This window comes from Phyllobates terribilis, unplaced genomic scaffold, assembly GCF_046119375.1.
Source record: "Phyllobates terribilis strain yellow unplaced genomic scaffold, ASM4611937v1 Scaffold_13__5_contigs__length_258822181, whole genome shotgun sequence".
In the NCBI taxonomy this organism is placed as follows: Eukaryota; Metazoa; Chordata; class Amphibia; order Anura; family Dendrobatidae; genus Phyllobates; species Phyllobates terribilis.
The window spans coordinates 166,210,747-166,228,686 of NW_027362773.1; the positions used below are offsets into that span (position 1 = coordinate 166,210,747).

Here is a 17,940-nt window from a genome sequence, read left to right on the forward strand (position 1 = left end):
GCAAATCCCAGATGAGGGTCCTGTAAGGCCATTGCCCGCAACTGGGTTCGGTGGGCATTGCAATATAAACCCTCTATAAATTGTTCAGTCAACAGCCTGTCCTCGTCTCCCACGCCGTCAGGGTCGGTCTGCTTAATGGCTCTCAGGGCCTCTTGTAGGTTCAGGGCATAGTCCCTTATACTCTCGTGTGCTCGCTGCTTGCACCCGTAGAATCTAAGCTTGATCTCGGCTGAGGTGCGGGTATCAAATGTGTCCCTCAGCCGGGTTAGTATCCCTGCAACAGTCCTCCCCCCAGGTGGCCAGGACTTTACCTCCCTTTGGGCTGCCCCGGTTAATTGGGCCACCAGGATGCTCACTTTTTGCTCTTCTGTGAGGGGATACACCTGGAAGAGGCTATCCAGCTTTTCTCTAAAGTCATGCAGGGTATGTGACTCCCCTGAGTACTGGGGTAGCCAGGCCGCTCCCGGGATATAGGGCATGGTGAAAGGCATGACTGCAGCAGCGGTGGCGCTGGCGGGGGTTGAGGCAGTGAAGCTCTCCTCCGTATCCGACATCTTCCTCCCCCCTAGTGGACCGTGGCCTACCTTGCGATGATCCTCTTCCGTAGGCCGCGGCTCCGCAGTGGATCGTCAGGGTTGAGGACCTTCCGTCGCGCTCCTGTGACGTCGGCGTCTGCTGGGCTCCTTCCAAGACCTTACGCAACGTCCGGACGTGAGGCGGGGCTTCAGTTCTCGCGCACTTTCGGAGTCCACGCCCCTCTTCTTCCCGCGCGGCGTCTTCAAGATGGCGTCCAGCGGCGGGAAAACTCCACGGATGGCGGGAAGAAGGCAGAAGATGGCGCCGGATGGCGGGAAAACTTTGCGGATGGCGGGAAGAAGGTAGAAGATGGCGCCGGATGGCGGGAAACCTCCACGGATGGCGGGAATCTTCACCACTGGTAAGTTTGAACAGTCTTTTTCAGGCACGCAGTACCCGGTGGTTGCGGGCACGAGATCCTGCCGACTACGCCAAAAGTTGACGCACCCCTGGACCTGTGTCGCACAGCGTTGCGCATGCAGGAGCTTACCCGGAGCCGGATCTGTTGAGGGTTGTAGTCTCGTGGCGGTGACCCGGTCCGTGCCCAGGGAGTCAGACTAAGTGGCGTTGTATTAGCGGTAGGTGTTGGACGACTACGCCACCCGTTGAATGCAGCGAAGGAGCTGCCGCTGCAGGGCAGACCGCTGAGGCCGGTGGTAGGATTGTGCAGCGTGATAGTATCACCCCCAACGGGAGGGGTATGGCCTCAGGGCAGCCGACGTGGATGATGGGGGAGCAGGAATCACTCAGAGACGATGCGGTGTAGTTCAGGGTCTTTACTGGTGATAAAGATAGACCCTCCCGGAGTACTGGCTAGCGATCGGGGCCTGGTCAGTCCTTGAGCAGATGGGATCTCCCCTGGCCAGGCGGAGTTGTAGGCCTCCCAAACTGACTGTACTCTTCCGGCTACCTTGCTAGAGGCGGGTATAAGTAGCCCACGTCCCTGAGTGTACCGTGTGGTGCTCACCCGTATGGCCGGTGACTCGGGGCCTTCTAGTGGCGTCCGCTCCACGACGGCGGTGCTGGTCCCACGCGTGTGACCGTGCCTTCGGGTTTCTTGGCCGGAGGACCTGAAATCCCCTGACGGTCGGTTTCTGCTGCTGGGTAGGAGTTAGTCCCCACAGCCTCGGACTCCGGGTCCGGTGATAGCTTCCCAGTCAGGGCGAGCTCTGCAGCTGCCAGCCCCTGACTCCTTGTAGCACTGCTCCCACAGAGCTCCTGATGTTCTTTTCCTAGATCTGCTTCTCTTCTCTGTCTCTACTTCTTCTCTACACACTAACCCTGCCTCAGCCCCAGGTTTATATAGGGGAAGTTCTTCCCCTCCCAGGACTGGGCAGGAGGTGTGGCATGCATAGGATCCCTGACCAAGAGACCTCCCACCTGCTCTCAGACGTAATATCTCTATCACTGTGGCAACCAGACCCCTGGGGTGTCACATATGCACATTAGTACACGGGTCCCATGTAAGGACCAGCATGAGGCGCAGCACAGGGAGCGCCCCATAATCCGGCACTGACATGTCTGGCTCGGTGATCCTTGCTTCCAGTGACATGTCTTGCTTGGTGATCCTTGCTTCCAGTGACATGTCTGGCTCGGTGATCCTTGCTTCCAGTGACATGTCTGGCTCGGTGATCCTTGCTTCCAGTGACATGTCTGGCTCGGTGATCCTTGCTTCCAGTGACATGTCTGGCTCGGTAATCCTTGCCTCCAGTGACATGCCTGGCTCGGTGATCCTTCCTTCCAGTGACATGTCTGGCTCGGTGATCCTTCCTTCCAGTGACATGTCTGGCTCGGTGATCCTTTCTTCCAGTGACATGTTTGGCTCGGTGATCCTAGCTTCCAGTGACATGTCTGGCTCAGTGATCCTTGCCTCCAGTGACATGTCTGGCTCGGTGATCCTTGCTTCCAGTGACATGTCTGGCTTGGTGATCCGTCCTTCCAGTGACATGTCTGGCTTGGTGATCCTTTCTTCCAGTGACATGCCTGGCTCGGTGATCCTTTCTTCCAGTGACATGCCTGGCTCGGTGATCCTTGTTTCCAGTGACATGCCTGGCTTGGTGATACTTCCTTCCAGTGACATGCCTGGCTTGGTGATCCTTGCCTCCAGTGACATGTCTGGCTCAGTGATCCTTGCCTCCAGTGACATGCCTGGCTCGGTGATCCTTCCTTCCAGTGACATGTCTGGCTCGGTGATCCTTGCCTCCAGTGACATGTCTGGCTTGGTGATACTTCCTTCCAGTGACATGCCTGGCTTGGTGATCCTTCCTTCCAGTGACATGCCTGGCTCGGTGATCCTTTCTTCCAGTGACATGCCTGGCTCGGTGATCCTTTCTTCCAGTGACATGTGTGGCTTGGTGATCCTTCCTTCCAGTGACATGTCTGGCTCGGTGATCCTTGCTTCCAGTGACATGCCTGGCTCGGTGATCCTTTCTTCCAGTGACATGTCTGGCTCGGTGATTCTTGCCTCCAGTGACATGTCTGGCTTGATTTCTTCTTGCCATTCACGGTATTGATAAACTCCTTCTCTATCAACACATTTCCAAGGCTTAGCTTCTTCTTCTGTCTTGTTTCTTTAGCCTCCAGGTTTCGCAGCCGTATTTTTATGTATATTACGTATGCACATTAGTACACGGGTCCCATGTAAGGACCAGCATGAGGCGCAGCACAGGGAGCGCCCCATAATCCGGCACTCCAGGATGTTACAGATTATCAGACTTTCCAAATTCCACATAAATGGAAACTTCTGCTTCTCTTTGAAGTCTCATCATTCTAAAGATCTTGGTTTTAGGGCAGTGAATGGAAGGTCTTGCATATGTATCCGGAGGCTGCCATGCTGTACAATCCTATTTGTTTTCACTCAAAGACGTGTAAAAGTTGTGTCCTGACTGCAGCGAGTGACACGACCCGGATCCCAGACTGACCATGTACAGGACTGGGAAGGTTGGATCCAGAGGATTTCCTAAACTATAAAGGATCCGAGCCTCTGGAAGCAAACAAGAATGTTTCCAGTCACTGACAGCAAGCAGAGATCCTGACCAGGATGGAGAATTGAACCACAAAGGCCCCGATTTATCAAGCCTGACCCTTTATACGACAGTAGTAAAAAACAATGTAGCAGAATTGGCAAAAAAAAAACATTTGATGAGTCGGACTCGGGGCCAAGATGTGTTGGAAACTTGCAGAATTTTGACTTATTCATTGATCTTGCACCACTGGCGCCGATTCTGCAGATTTAATATTAGCACAGATGAAGCAGTGCGATGTTCTGCAGGTGTAGAGATCTGCACTGCGATAGTCTGCAGAACATATCAGATGAAGTGTGATCTGCAGGCCTGGAGGGCGCAGGCGCTGGATCTCTCCTATCAGATCACATTCCCGGCCGCTTCTATAGAAACCAACATAGTAACCAGGAAACATGAAGAGCTACTAGTAAACCGGTCACACCACAGTAGAACAGGAGGTCTGCGGACAGCGCCAGTCACTGCGGGGGTCACATACGTCACCCCGGGATTATAATCCACAGATGGTGCAATTATCTGCACTGATACATTGTAACAAACCTCAGCTCTGTGCACAACAAGGCTACACTGGGTTTTTAGTCTCTGACTGTAAACATGACCATTCACTGAAAACAAGCAGAGATACTGATAACGGGGAAAGTGTACTAGAAAGTGGCAGAATATTTCATGACACAATATTAATTGTTTCCAATGCTCAGAAATATTCTCAATAAGGACAAAAAGTAACAGAGGATGGAAACATTCAGGAAGAACTGTTCCCACAGCTGGGATTTGCTACAATGTATCAGATAACAATTTTCCCTGCAGCAGCAGCACAATCTTCTTTCCTGCCAGTGTGTTACAATGTACATGATCTTCTATCTTCACAGCAGCACAAATCTTTACTGAAGGTTTGTTACAATGTATCAGTGCAGTGAAAATGAATCATTCTGGAGAGCAGAGAGTTACCAGCTCACAGAGATGAAGGATGCAGAGGCTGCACTGATGCTACACCCCCCCCCCATGAAGCCGGCGTCCCTCCACACGGGGCTGCCATGTATCATTAGATCCACAAGGATCTTACACATCGTCTCTCCAGATTTCCATGTATCATATGTAATGTTCGTTCATTTTCATCACTTAGATGGATCCCTGTGTGCGGACACTGTGCCTGGACCACAAATACTGCAGCGTGAAATCCCCCTTATCTACACCGTCCTGTCACAGCCTGGTTACACATCCCGAGCCGCTGTGCAGCTGTGCCGCAGCAGGACATCAGTGCGTGACCAGTCACCACGCCATCCACAGACAGTACGTAGCACCGCCGCTAACATACCTGCAGTATTATAGTAGTCATATTCTTGTATATAGGGGCAGTATTATAGTAGTTATATTCTTGTACATAGGGGCAGTATTATAGTAGTTATATTCTTGTAAACAGGGAGCAGTATTATAGTAGTTATATTCTTGTATATAGGGGGCAGTATTATAGTAGTTATATTCTTGTACATAGGGGCAGTATTATAGTAGTTATATTCTTGTACATAGGAGCAGTATTATAGTAGTTATATTCTTGTACATAGGAGCAGTATTATAGTAGTTATATTCTTGTACATAGGGGCAGTATTATAGCAGTTATATTCTTGTACATAGGGGCAGTATTATAGTAGTTATATTCTTGTACATAGGGGCAGTATTATAGTAGTTATATTCTTGTACATAGGGGCAGTATTATAGTAGTTATATTCTTGTACATGGGAGCAGTATTATAGTAGTTATATTCTTGTACATAGGGGCAGTATTATAGCAGTTATATTCCTGTACATAGGGGCAGTATTATAGTAGTCATATTCTTGTATATAGGGAGCAGTATTATAGTAGTTATATTCTTGTACATAGGGGCAGTATTATAGTAGTTATATTCTTGTACATAGGGGCAGTATTATAGTAGTTATATTCTTGTACATGGGAGCAGTATTATAGTAGTTATATTCTTGTACATAGGGAGCAGTATTATAGTAGTTATATTCTTGTACATAGGGGCAGTATTATGGTAATTATATTCTTGTACATAGGAGCAGTATTATAGTAGTTATATTCCTGTACATAGGGGGCAGTATTATAGTAGTTATATTCTTGTACATAGGGGCAGTATTATAGTAGTTATATTCTTGTACATAGGGGCAGTATTATAGTAGTTATATTCTTGTACATAGGGGCAGTATTATGGTAGTTATATTCTTGTACATAGGAGCAGTATTATAGTAGTTATATTCCTGTACATAGGGGGCAGTATTATAGTAGTTATATTCTTGTATATAGGAGCAGTATTATAGTAGTTATATTCTTGTACATAGGAGCAGTATTATAGTAGTTCTATTCTTGTACATAGGGGCAGTATTATAGTAGTTATATTCTTGTATATAGGGGGCAGTATTATAGTAGTTATATTCTTGTACATAGGGGCAGTATTATAGTAGTTATATTCTTGTATATAGGAGCAGTATTATAGTAGTTATATTCTTGTACATAGGAGCAGTATTATAGTAGTTCTATTCTTGTACATAGGGGGCAGTATTATAGTAGTTCTATTCTTGTACATAGGGGGCAGTATTATAGTAGTTATATTCTTGTACATAGGGGGCAATATTATAGTAGTTATATTCTTGTACATAGGAGCAGTATTATAGTAGTTCTATTCTTGTACATAGGAGCAGTATTATAGTAGTTCTATTCTTGTACATAGGAGCAGTATTATAGTAGTTCTATTCTTGTACATAGGGGGCAGTATTATAGTAGTTCTATTCTTGTACATAGGGGGCAGTATTATAGTAGTTATATTCTTGTACATAGGGGCAGTATTATAGTAGTTATATTCTTGTATATAGGAGCAGTATTATAGTAGTTATATTCTTGTACATAGGGGCAGTATTATAGTAGTTATATTCTTGTACACAGGGGCAGTATTATAGTAGTTATATTCTTGTACATAGGGGCAGTATTATAGTAGTTATATTCTTGTACATAGGGAGAAGTATTATAGTAGTTATATTCTTGTATATAGGGAGCAGTATTATAGTAGTTATATTCTTGTACATAGGGGCAGTATTATAGTAGTTATATTCTTGTACATAGGGGGCAGTATTATAGTAGTTATATTCTTGTACATAGGGGCAGTATTATAGTAGTTATATTCTTGTATATAGGAGCAGTATTATAGTAGTTATATTCTTGTACATAGGGAGCAGTATTATAGTAGTTATATTCTAGTACACAGGGGCAGTATTATAGTAGTTATATTCTTGTACATAGGGGCAGTATTATAGTAGTTATATTCTTGTACATAGGGAGAAGTATTATAGTAGTTATATTCTAGTACACATCGGCAGTATTATAGTAGTTATATTCTTGTACATAGGGGCAGTATTATAGTAGTTATATTCTTGTACATAGGGAGAAGTATTATAGTAGTTATATTCTTGTATATAGGGAGCAGTATTATAGTAGTTATATTCTTGTACATAGGGGCAGTATTATAGTAGTTATATTCTAGTACACAGGGGCAGTATTATAGTAGTTATATTCTTGTACATAGGAAGCAGTATTATAGTAGTTATATTCTAGTACACAGGGGCAGTATTATAGTAGTTATATTCTTGTACATAGGGGCAGTATTATAGTAGTTATATTCTTGTACATAGGGAGAAGTATTATAGTAGTTATATTCTTGTATATAGGGAGCAGTATTATAGTAGTTATATTCTTGTACATAGGGGCAGTATTATAGTAGTTATATTCTTGTACATAGGGGGCAGTATTATAGTAGTTATATTCTTGTACATAGGGGGCAGTATTATAGTAGTTATATTCTTGTACACAGGGGCAGTATTATAGTAGTTATATTCTTGTACATAGGGGCAGTATTATAGTAGTTATATTCTTGTACATAGGGAGAAGTATTATAGTAGTTATATTCTTGTATATAGGGAGCAGTATTATAGTAGTTATATTCTTGTACATAAGGGCAGTATTATAGTAGTTATATTCTTGTACATAGGGGGCAGTATTATAGTAGTTATATTCTTGTACATAGGGGCAGTATTATAGTAGTTATATTCTTGTATATAGGAGCAGTATTATAGTAGTTATATTCTTGTACATAAGGAGCAGTATTATAGTAGTTATATTCTAGTACACAGGGGCAGTATTATAGTAGTTATATTCTTGTACATAGGGGCAGTATTATAGTAGTTATATTCTTGTACATAGGGAGAAGTATTATAGTAGTTATATTCTAGTACACATCGGCAGTATTATAGTAGTTATATTCTTGTACATAGGGGCAGTATTATAGTAGTTATATTCTTGTATATAGGGAGCAGTATTATAGTAGTTATATTCTTGTACATAGGGGCAGTATTATAGTAGTTATATTCTAGTACACAGGGGCAGGATTATAGTAGTTATATTCTTGTACATAGGAAGCAGTATTATAGTAGTTATATTCTAGTACACAGGGGCAGTATTATAGTAGTTATATTCTTGTACATAGGGGCAGTATTATAGTAGTTATATTCTTGTACATAGGGAGAAGTATTATAGTAGTTATATTCTTGTATATAGGGAGCAGTATTATAGTAGTTATATTCTTGTACATAGGGGCAGTATTATAGTAGTTATATTCTTGTACATAGGGGGCAGTATTATAGTAGTTATATTCTTGTACATAGGGGGCAGTATTATAGTAGTTATATTCTTGTACATAGGGGGCAGTATTATAGTAGTTATATTCTTGTACATAGGGGGCAGTATTATAGTAGTTATATTCTTGTACATAGGGAGCAGTATTATAGTAGTTATATTCTAGTACACAGGGGCAGTATTATAGTAGTTATATTCTTGTACATAGGGGCAGTATTATAGTAGTTATATTCTTGTACATAGGGAGAAGTATTATAGTAGTTATATTCTAGTACACAGGGGCAGTATTATAGTAGTTATATTCTTGTACATAGGGGCAGTATTATAGTAGTTATATTCTTGTACATAGGGAGAAGTATTATAGTAGTTATATTCTTGTATATAGGGAGCAGTATTATAGTAGTTATATTCTTGTACATAGGGGCAGTATTATAGTAGTTATATTCTAGTACACAGGGGCAGTATTATAGTAGTTATATTCTTGTACATAGGAAGCAGTATTATAGTAGTTATATTCTAGTACACAGGGGCAGTATTATAGTAGTTATATTCTTGTACATAGGGGCAGTATTATAGTAGTTATATTCTTGTACATAGGGAGAAGTATTATAGTAGTTATATTCTTGTACATAGGGAGAAGTATTATAGTAGTTATATTCTTGTATATAGGGAGCAGTATTATAGTAGTTATATTCTTGTACATAGGGGCAGTATTATAGAAGTTATATTCTTGTACATAGGGGCAGTATTATAGTAGTTATATTCTTGTACACAGGGGCAGCATTATAGTAGTTATATTCTTGTATATAGGCAGCAGTATTATAGTAGTTATATTCTTGTACATAGGGGCAGTATTATAGTAGTCATATTCTTGTACATAGGGGGCATTATTATAGTAGTCATATTCTTGTACATAGGGGGCAGTATTATAGTAGTTATATTCTTGTACATAGGGACAGTATTATAGTAGTTCTATTCTTGTACATAGGGGGCAGTATTATAGTAGTTATATTCTTGTACATAGGGGCAGTATTATAGTAGTTATATTCTTGTACATAGGAGCAGTATTATAGTAGTTATATTCTTGTACATAGGAGGCAGTATTATAGTAGTTATATTCTTGTACATAGGGGGCAGTATTATAGTAGTTATATTCTTGTACATAGGGGGCAGTATTATAGTAGTCATATTCTTGTACATAGGGGGCAGTATTATAGTAGTCATATTCTTGTACATAGGGGGCAGTATTATAGTAGTTATATTCTTGTACATAGGGGGCAGTATTATAGTAGTTATATTCTTGTACATAGGGACAGTATTATAGTAGTTATATTCTTGTACATAGGGGCAGTATTATAGCAGTTATATTCCTGTACATAGGGGCAGTATTATAGTAGTCATATTCTTGTATATAGGGAGCAGTATTATAGTAGTTATATTCTTGTACATAGGGGCAGTATTATAGTAGTTATATTCTTGTACATAGGGGCAGTATTATAGTAGTTATATTCTTGTACATGGGAGCAGTATTATAGTAGTTATATTCTTGTACATAGGGAGCAGTATTATAGTAGTTATATTCTTGTACATAGGGGCAGTATTATGGTAATTATATTCTTGTACATAGGAGCAGTATTATAGTAGTTATATTCCTGTACATAGGGGGCAGTATTATAGTAGTTATATTCTTGTACATAGGGGCAGTATTATAGTAGTTATATTCTTGTACATAGGGGCAGTATTATAGTAGTTATATTCTTGTACATAGGGGCAGTATTATGGTAGTTATATTCTTGTACATAGGAGCAGTATTATAGTAGTTATATTCCTGTACATAGGGGGCAGTATTATAGTAGTTATATTCTTGTATATAGGAGCAGTATTATAGTAGTTATATTCTTGTACATAGGAGCAGTATTATAGTAGTTCTATTCTTGTACATAGGGGCAGTATTATAGTAGTTATATTCTTGTATATAGGGGGCAGTATTATAGTAGTTATATTCTTGTACATAGGGGCAGTATTATAGTAGTTATATTCTTGTATATAGGAGCAGTATTATAGTAGTTATATTCTTGTACATAGGAGCAGTATTATAGTAGTTCTATTCTTGTACATAGGGGGCAGTATTATAGTAGTTCTATTCTTGTACATAGGGGGCAGTATTATAGTAGTTATATTCTTGTACATAGGGGGCAATATTATAGTAGTTATATTCTTGTACATAGGAGCAGTATTATAGTAGTTCTATTCTTGTACATAGGAGCAGTATTATAGTAGTTCTATTCTTGTACATAGGAGCAGTATTATAGTAGTTCTATTCTTGTACATAGGGGGCAGTATTATAGTAGTTCTATTCTTGTACATAGGGGGCAGTATTATAGTAGTTATATTCTTGTACATAGGGGCAGTATTATAGTAGTTATATTCTTGTATATAGGAGCAGTATTATAGTAGTTATATTCTTGTACATAGGGGCAGTATTATAGTAGTTATATTCTTGTACACAGGGGCAGTATTATAGTAGTTATATTCTTGTACATAGGGGCAGTATTATAGTAGTTATATTCTTGTACATAGGGAGAAGTATTATAGTAGTTATATTCTTGTATATAGGGAGCAGTATTATAGTAGTTATATTCTTGTACATAGGGGCAGTATTATAGTAGTTATATTCTTGTACATAGGGGGCAGTATTATAGTAGTTATATTCTTGTACATAGGGGCAGTATTATAGTAGTTATATTCTTGTATATAGGAGCAGTATTATAGTAGTTATATTCTTGTACATAGGGAGCAGTATTATAGTAGTTATATTCTAGTACACAGGGGCAGTATTATAGTAGTTATATTCTTGTACATAGGGGCAGTATTATAGTAGTTATATTCTTGTACATAGGGAGAAGTATTATAGTAGTTATATTCTAGTACACATCGGCAGTATTATAGTAGTTATATTCTTGTACATAGGGGCAGTATTATAGTAGTTATATTCTTGTACATAGGGAGAAGTATTATAGTAGTTATATTCTTGTATATAGGGAGCAGTATTATAGTAGTTATATTCTTGTACATAGGGGCAGTATTATAGTAGTTATATTCTAGTACACAGGGGCAGTATTATAGTAGTTATATTCTTGTACATAGGAAGCAGTATTATAGTAGTTATATTCTAGTACACAGGGGCAGTATTATAGTAGTTATATTCTTGTACATAGGGGCAGTATTATAGTAGTTATATTCTTGTACATAGGGAGAAGTATTATAGTAGTTATATTCTTGTATATAGGGAGCAGTATTATAGTAGTTATATTCTTGTACATAGGGGCAGTATTATAGTAGTTATATTCTTGTACATAGGGGGCAGTATTATAGTAGTTATATTCTTGTACATAGGGGGCAGTATTATAGTAGTTATATTCTTGTACACAGGGGCAGTATTATAGTAGTTATATTCTTGTACATAGGGGCAGTATTATAGTAGTTATATTCTTGTACATAGGGAGAAGTATTATAGTAGTTATATTCTTGTATATAGGGAGCAGTATTATAGTAGTTATATTCTTGTACATAAGGGCAGTATTATAGTAGTTATATTCTTGTACATAGGGGGCAGTATTATAGTAGTTATATTCTTGTACATAGGGGCAGTATTATAGTAGTTATATTCTTGTATATAGGAGCAGTATTATAGTAGTTATATTCTTGTACATAAGGAGCAGTATTATAGTAGTTATATTCTAGTACACAGGGGCAGTATTATAGTAGTTATATTCTTGTACATAGGGGCAGTATTATAGTAGTTATATTCTTGTACATAGGGAGAAGTATTATAGTAGTTATATTCTAGTACACATCGGCAGTATTATAGTAGTTATATTCTTGTACATAGGGGCAGTATTATAGTAGTTATATTCTTGTACATAGGGAGAAGTATTATAGTAGTTATATTCTTGTATATAGGGAGCAGTATTATAGTAGTTATATTCTTGTACATAGGGGCAGTATTATAGTAGTTATATTCTAGTACACAGGGGCAGGATTATAGTAGTTATATTCTTGTACATAGGAAGCAGTATTATAGTAGTTATATTCTAGTACACAGGGGCAGTATTATAGTAGTTATATTCTTGTACATAGGGGCAGTATTATAGTAGTTATATTCTTGTACATAGGGAGAAGTATTATAGTAGTTATATTCTTGTATATAGGGAGCAGTATTATAGTAGTTATATTCTTGTACATAGGGGCAGTATTATAGTAGTTATATTCTTGTACATAGGGGGCAGTATTATAGTAGTTATATTCTTGTACATAGGGGGCAGTATTATAGTAGTTATATTCTTGTACATAGGGGGCAGTATTATAGTAGTTATATTCTTGTACATAGGGGGCAGTATTATAGTAGTTATATTCTTGTACATAGGGAGCAGTATTATAGTAGTTATATTCTAGTACACAGGGGCAGTATTATAGTAGTTATATTCTTGTACATAGGGGCAGTATTATAGTAGTTATATTCTTGTACATAGGGAGAAGTATTATAGTAGTTATATTCTAGTACACAGGGGCAGTATTATAGTAGTTATATTCTTGTACATAGGGGCAGTATTATAGTAGTTATATTCTTGTACATAGGGAGAAGTATTATAGTAGTTATATTCTTGTATATAGGGAGCAGTATTATAGTAGTTATATTCTTGTACATAGGGGCAGTATTATAGTAGTTATATTCTAGTACACAGGGGCAGTATTATAGTAGTTATATTCTTGTACATAGGAAGCAGTATTATAGTAGTTATATTCTAGTACACAGGGGCAGTATTATAGTAGTTATATTCTTGTACATAGGGGCAGTATTATAGTAGTTATATTCTTGTACATAGGGAGAAGTATTATAGTAGTTATATTCTTGTACATAGGGAGAAGTATTATAGTAGTTATATTCTTGTATATAGGGAGCAGTATTATAGTAGTTATATTCTTGTACATAGGGGCAGTATTATAGAAGTTATATTCTTGTACATAGGGGCAGTATTATAGTAGTTATATTCTTGTACACAGGGGCAGCATTATAGTAGTTATATTCTTGTATATAGGCAGCAGTATTATAGTAGTTATATTCTTGTACATAGGGGCAGTATTATAGTAGTCATATTCTTGTACATAGGGGGCATTATTATAGTAGTCATATTCTTGTACATAGGGGGCAGTATTATAGTAGTTATATTCTTGTACATAGGGACAGTATTATAGTAGTTCTATTCTTGTACATAGGGGGCAGTATTATAGTAGTTATATTCTTGTACATAGGGGCAGTATTATAGTAGTTATATTCTTGTACATAGGAGCAGTATTATAGTAGTTATATTCTTGTACATAGGAGGCAGTATTATAGTAGTTATATTCTTGTACATAGGGGGCAGTATAATAGTAGTTATATTCTTGTACATAGGGGGCAGTATTATAGTAGTCATATTCTTGTACATAGGGGGCAGTATTATAGTAGTCATATTCTTGTACATAGGGGGCAGTATTATAGTAGTTATATTCTTGTACATAGGGGGCAGTATTATAGTAGTTATATTCTTGTACATAGGGACAGTATTATAGTAGTTATATTCTTGTACATAGGGGGCAGTATTATAGTAGTCATATTCTTGTACATAGGGGCAGTATTATAGTAGTTATATTCTTGTACATAGGGGGCAGTATTACAGTAGTTATATTCTTGTACATAGGGGTCAGTATTATAGTAGTCATATTCTTGTACATAGGGGGCAGTATTATAGTAGTCATATTCTTGTACATAGGGGGCAGTATTATAGTAGTTATATTCTTGTACATAGGGGGCAGTATTATAGTAGTTATATTCTTGTACATAGGGACAGTATTATAGTAGTTATATTCTTGTACATAGGGGGCAGTATTATAGTAGTCATATTCTTGTACATAGGGGCAGTATTATAGTAGTTATATTCTTGTACATAGGGGGCAGTATTATAGTAGTTATATTCTTGTACATAGGGGGCAGTATTATAGTAGTTATATTCTTGTACATAGGGGCAGTATTATAGTAGTTATATTCTTGTACATAGGGGGCAGTATTATAGTAGTTATATTCTTGTATATAGGGGCAGTATTATAGTAGTTATATTCTTGTACATAGGAGCAGTATTATAGTAGTTATATCCTTGTATATAGGGGCAGTATTATAGTAGTTATATTCTTGTACATAGGAGCAGTATTATAGTAGTTATATTCTTGCACATAGGGAGCAGTATAGTAGTTATATTCTTGTACATAGGGGGCAGTATTATAGTAGTTATATTCTTGTACATAGGAGCAGTATTATAGTAGTTATATTCTTGTACATAGGAGCAGTATTATAGTAGTTATATTCTTGTACATGGGAGCAGTATTATAGTAGTTATATTCTTGTACATGGGAGCAGCATTATAGTAGTTATATTCTTGTACATAGGAGCAGTATTATAGTAGTTATATTCTTGTACATAGGGAGCAGTATTATAGTAGTTATATTCTTGTACATAGGAGCAGTATTATAGTAGTTATATTCTTGTACATAGGAGCAGTATTATAGTAGTTATATTCTTGTACATATGGAGCAGTATTATAGTAGTTATATTCTTGTACATAGGGGCAGTATTATAGTAGTTATATTCTTGTACATAGGGGGCAGTATTATAGTAGTTATATTCTTGTACATAGGAGCAGTATTATAGTAGTTATATTCTTGTACATGGGGGCAGTATTATAGTAGTTATATTCTTGTACATATGGAGCAGTATTATAGTAGTTATATTCTTGTACATGGGAGCAGTATTATAGTAGTCATATTCTTGTACATAGGGGGCAGTATTATAGTAGTCATATTCTTGTACATAGGGGGCAGTATTATAGTAGTCATATTCTTGTACATAGGGGGCAGTATTATAGTAGTTATATTCTTGTACATAGGGGGCAGTATTATAGTAGTTATATTCTTGTACATAGGGACAGTATTATAGTAGTTATATTCTTGTACATAGGGGGCAGTATTATAGTAGTCATATTCTTGTACATAGGGGCAGTATTATAGTAGTTATATTCTTGTACATAGGGGGCAGTATTATAGTAGTTATATTCTTGTACATAGGGGGCAGTATTATAGTAGTTATATTCTTGTACATAGGGGCAGTATTATAGTAGTTATATTCTTGTACATAGGGGGCAGTATTATAGTAGTTATATTCTTGTATATAGGGGCAGTATTATAGTAGTTATATTCTTGTACATAGGAGCAGTATTATAGTAGTTATATTCTTGTATATAGGGGCAGTATTATAGTAGTTATATTCTTGTACATAGGAGCAGTATTATAGTAGTTATATTCTTGTACATAGGAGCAGTATTATAGTAGTTATATTCTTGTACATAGGAGCAGTATTATAGTAGTTATATTCTTGTACATAGGGGCAGTATTATAGTAGTTATATTCTTGTACATAGGAGCAGTATTATAGTAGTTCTATTCTTGTACATAGGGGCAGTATTATAGTAGTTATATTCTTGTATATAGGGGGCAGTATTATAGTAGTTATATTCTTGTACATAGGGGCAGTATTATAGTAGTTATATTCTTGTATATAGGAGCAGTATTATAGTAGTTATATTCTTGTACATAGGAGCAGTATTATAGTAGTTCTATTCTTGTACATAGGGGGCAGTATTATAGTAGTTCTATTCTTGTACATAGGGGGCAGTATTATAGTAGTTATATTCTTGTACATAGGGGGCAATATTATAGTAGTTATATTCTTGTACATAGGAGCAGTATTATAGTAGTTCTATTCTTGTACATAGGAGCAGTATTATAGTAGTTCTATTCTTGTACATAGGAGCAGTATTATAGTAGTTCTATTCTTGTACATAGGGGGCAGTATTATAGTAGTTCTATTCTTGTACATAGGGGGCAGTATTATAGTAGTTATATTCTTGTACATAGGGGCAGTATTATAGTAGTTATATTCTTGTACATAGGGGCAGTATTATAGTAGTTCTATTCTTGTACATAGGAGCAGTATTATAGTAGTTATATTCTTGTACATAGGGGCAGTATTATAGTAGTTATATTCTTGTACACAGGGGCAGTATTATAGTAGTTATATTCTTGTACATAGGGGCAGTATTATAGTAGTTCTATTCTTGTACATAGGAGCAGTATTATAGTAGTTATATTCTTGTACATAGGAGCAGTATTATAGTAGTTATATTCTTGTACACAGGGGCAGTATTATAGTAGTTATATTCTTGTACATAGGGGCAGTATTATAGTAGTTCTATTCTTGTACATAGGGGCAGTATTATAGTAATTATATTCTTGTACATAGGGGCAGTATTATAGTAGTTATATTCTTGTACACAGGGGCAGTATTATAGTAGTTATATTCTTGTACATAGGGGCAGTATTATAGTAGTTATATTCTTGTACACAGGGGCAGTATTATAGTAGTTCTATTCTTGTACATAGGAGCAGTATTATAGTAGTTCTATTCTTGTACATAGGGGGCAGTATTATAGTAGTTCTATTCTTGTACATAGGGGGCAGTATTATAGTAGTTATATTCTTGTACATAGGGGCAGTATTATAGTAGTTATATTCTTGTACATAGGGGCAGTATTATAGTAGTTCTATTCTTGTACATAGGAGCAGTATTATAGTAGTTATATTCTTGTACATAGGGGCAGTATTATAGTAGTTATATTCTTGTACACAGGGGCAGTATTATAGTAGTTATATTCTTGTACATAGGGGCAGTATTATAGTAGTTCTATTCTTGTACATAGGAGCAGTATTATAGTAGTTATATTCTTGTACATAGGGGCAGTATTATAGTAGTTATATTCTTGTACACAGGGGCAGTATTATAGTAGTTATATTCTTGTACATAGGGGCAGTATTATAGTAGTTATATTCTTGTACACAGGGGCAGTATTATAGTAGTTATATTCTTGCACATAGGAGCAGTATTATAGTAGTTATATTCTTGTACATAGGAGCAGTATTATAGTAGTTCTATTCTTGTACATAGGAGCAGTATTATAGTAGTTATATTCTTGTACATAGGGGCAGTATTATAGTAGTTATATTCTTGTACACAGGGGCAGTATTATAGTAGTTATATTCTTGTACATAGGGGCAGTATTATAGTAGTTATATTCTTGTACATAGGGAGAAGTATTATAGTAGTTATATTCTTGTATATAGGGAGTAGTATTATAGTAGTTATATTCTTGTACATAGGGGCAGTATTATAGTAGTTATATTCTTGTACATAGGGGGCAGTATTATAGTAGTTATATTCTTGTACATAGGGGCAGTATTATAGTAGTTATATTCTTGTATATAGGAGCAGTATTATAGTAGTTATATTCTTGTACATAGGGAGCAGTATTATAGTAGTTATATTCTAGTACACAGGGGCAGTATTATAGTAGTTATATTCTTGTACATAGGGGCAGTATTATAGTAGTTATATTCTTGTACATAGGGAGAAGTATTATAGTAGTTATATTCTAGTACACATCGGCAGTATTATAGTAGTTATATTCTTGTACATAGGGGCAGTATTATAGTAGTTATATTCTTGTACATAGGGAGAA

At 37.3% G+C, this 17,940-nt stretch overlaps 1 protein-coding gene across 2 annotated transcripts in view; it reads left to right on the forward strand.

Moving 5' to 3' along the window:
• CUNH11orf16 (chromosome unknown C11orf16 homolog) overlaps positions 1-17,940 on the forward strand; it is a 65,073-nt gene that overhangs the window by 8,224 nt on the left and 38,909 nt on the right. The window contains exons 1-2 of one of the 2 annotated variants that reach the window (XM_073659563.1): positions 3,957-4,036; positions 4,720-4,886. In XM_073659563.1, the coding sequence (XP_073515664.1) occupies positions 4,720-4,886 (167 nt within the window). In that variant the 5' untranslated portion in view covers positions 3,957-4,036. Of the gene's footprint in view, positions 1-3,956; positions 4,037-4,719; positions 4,887-17,940 lie in introns of those variants that run through there. The other variant, XM_073659564.1, reaches the window with a different exon arrangement.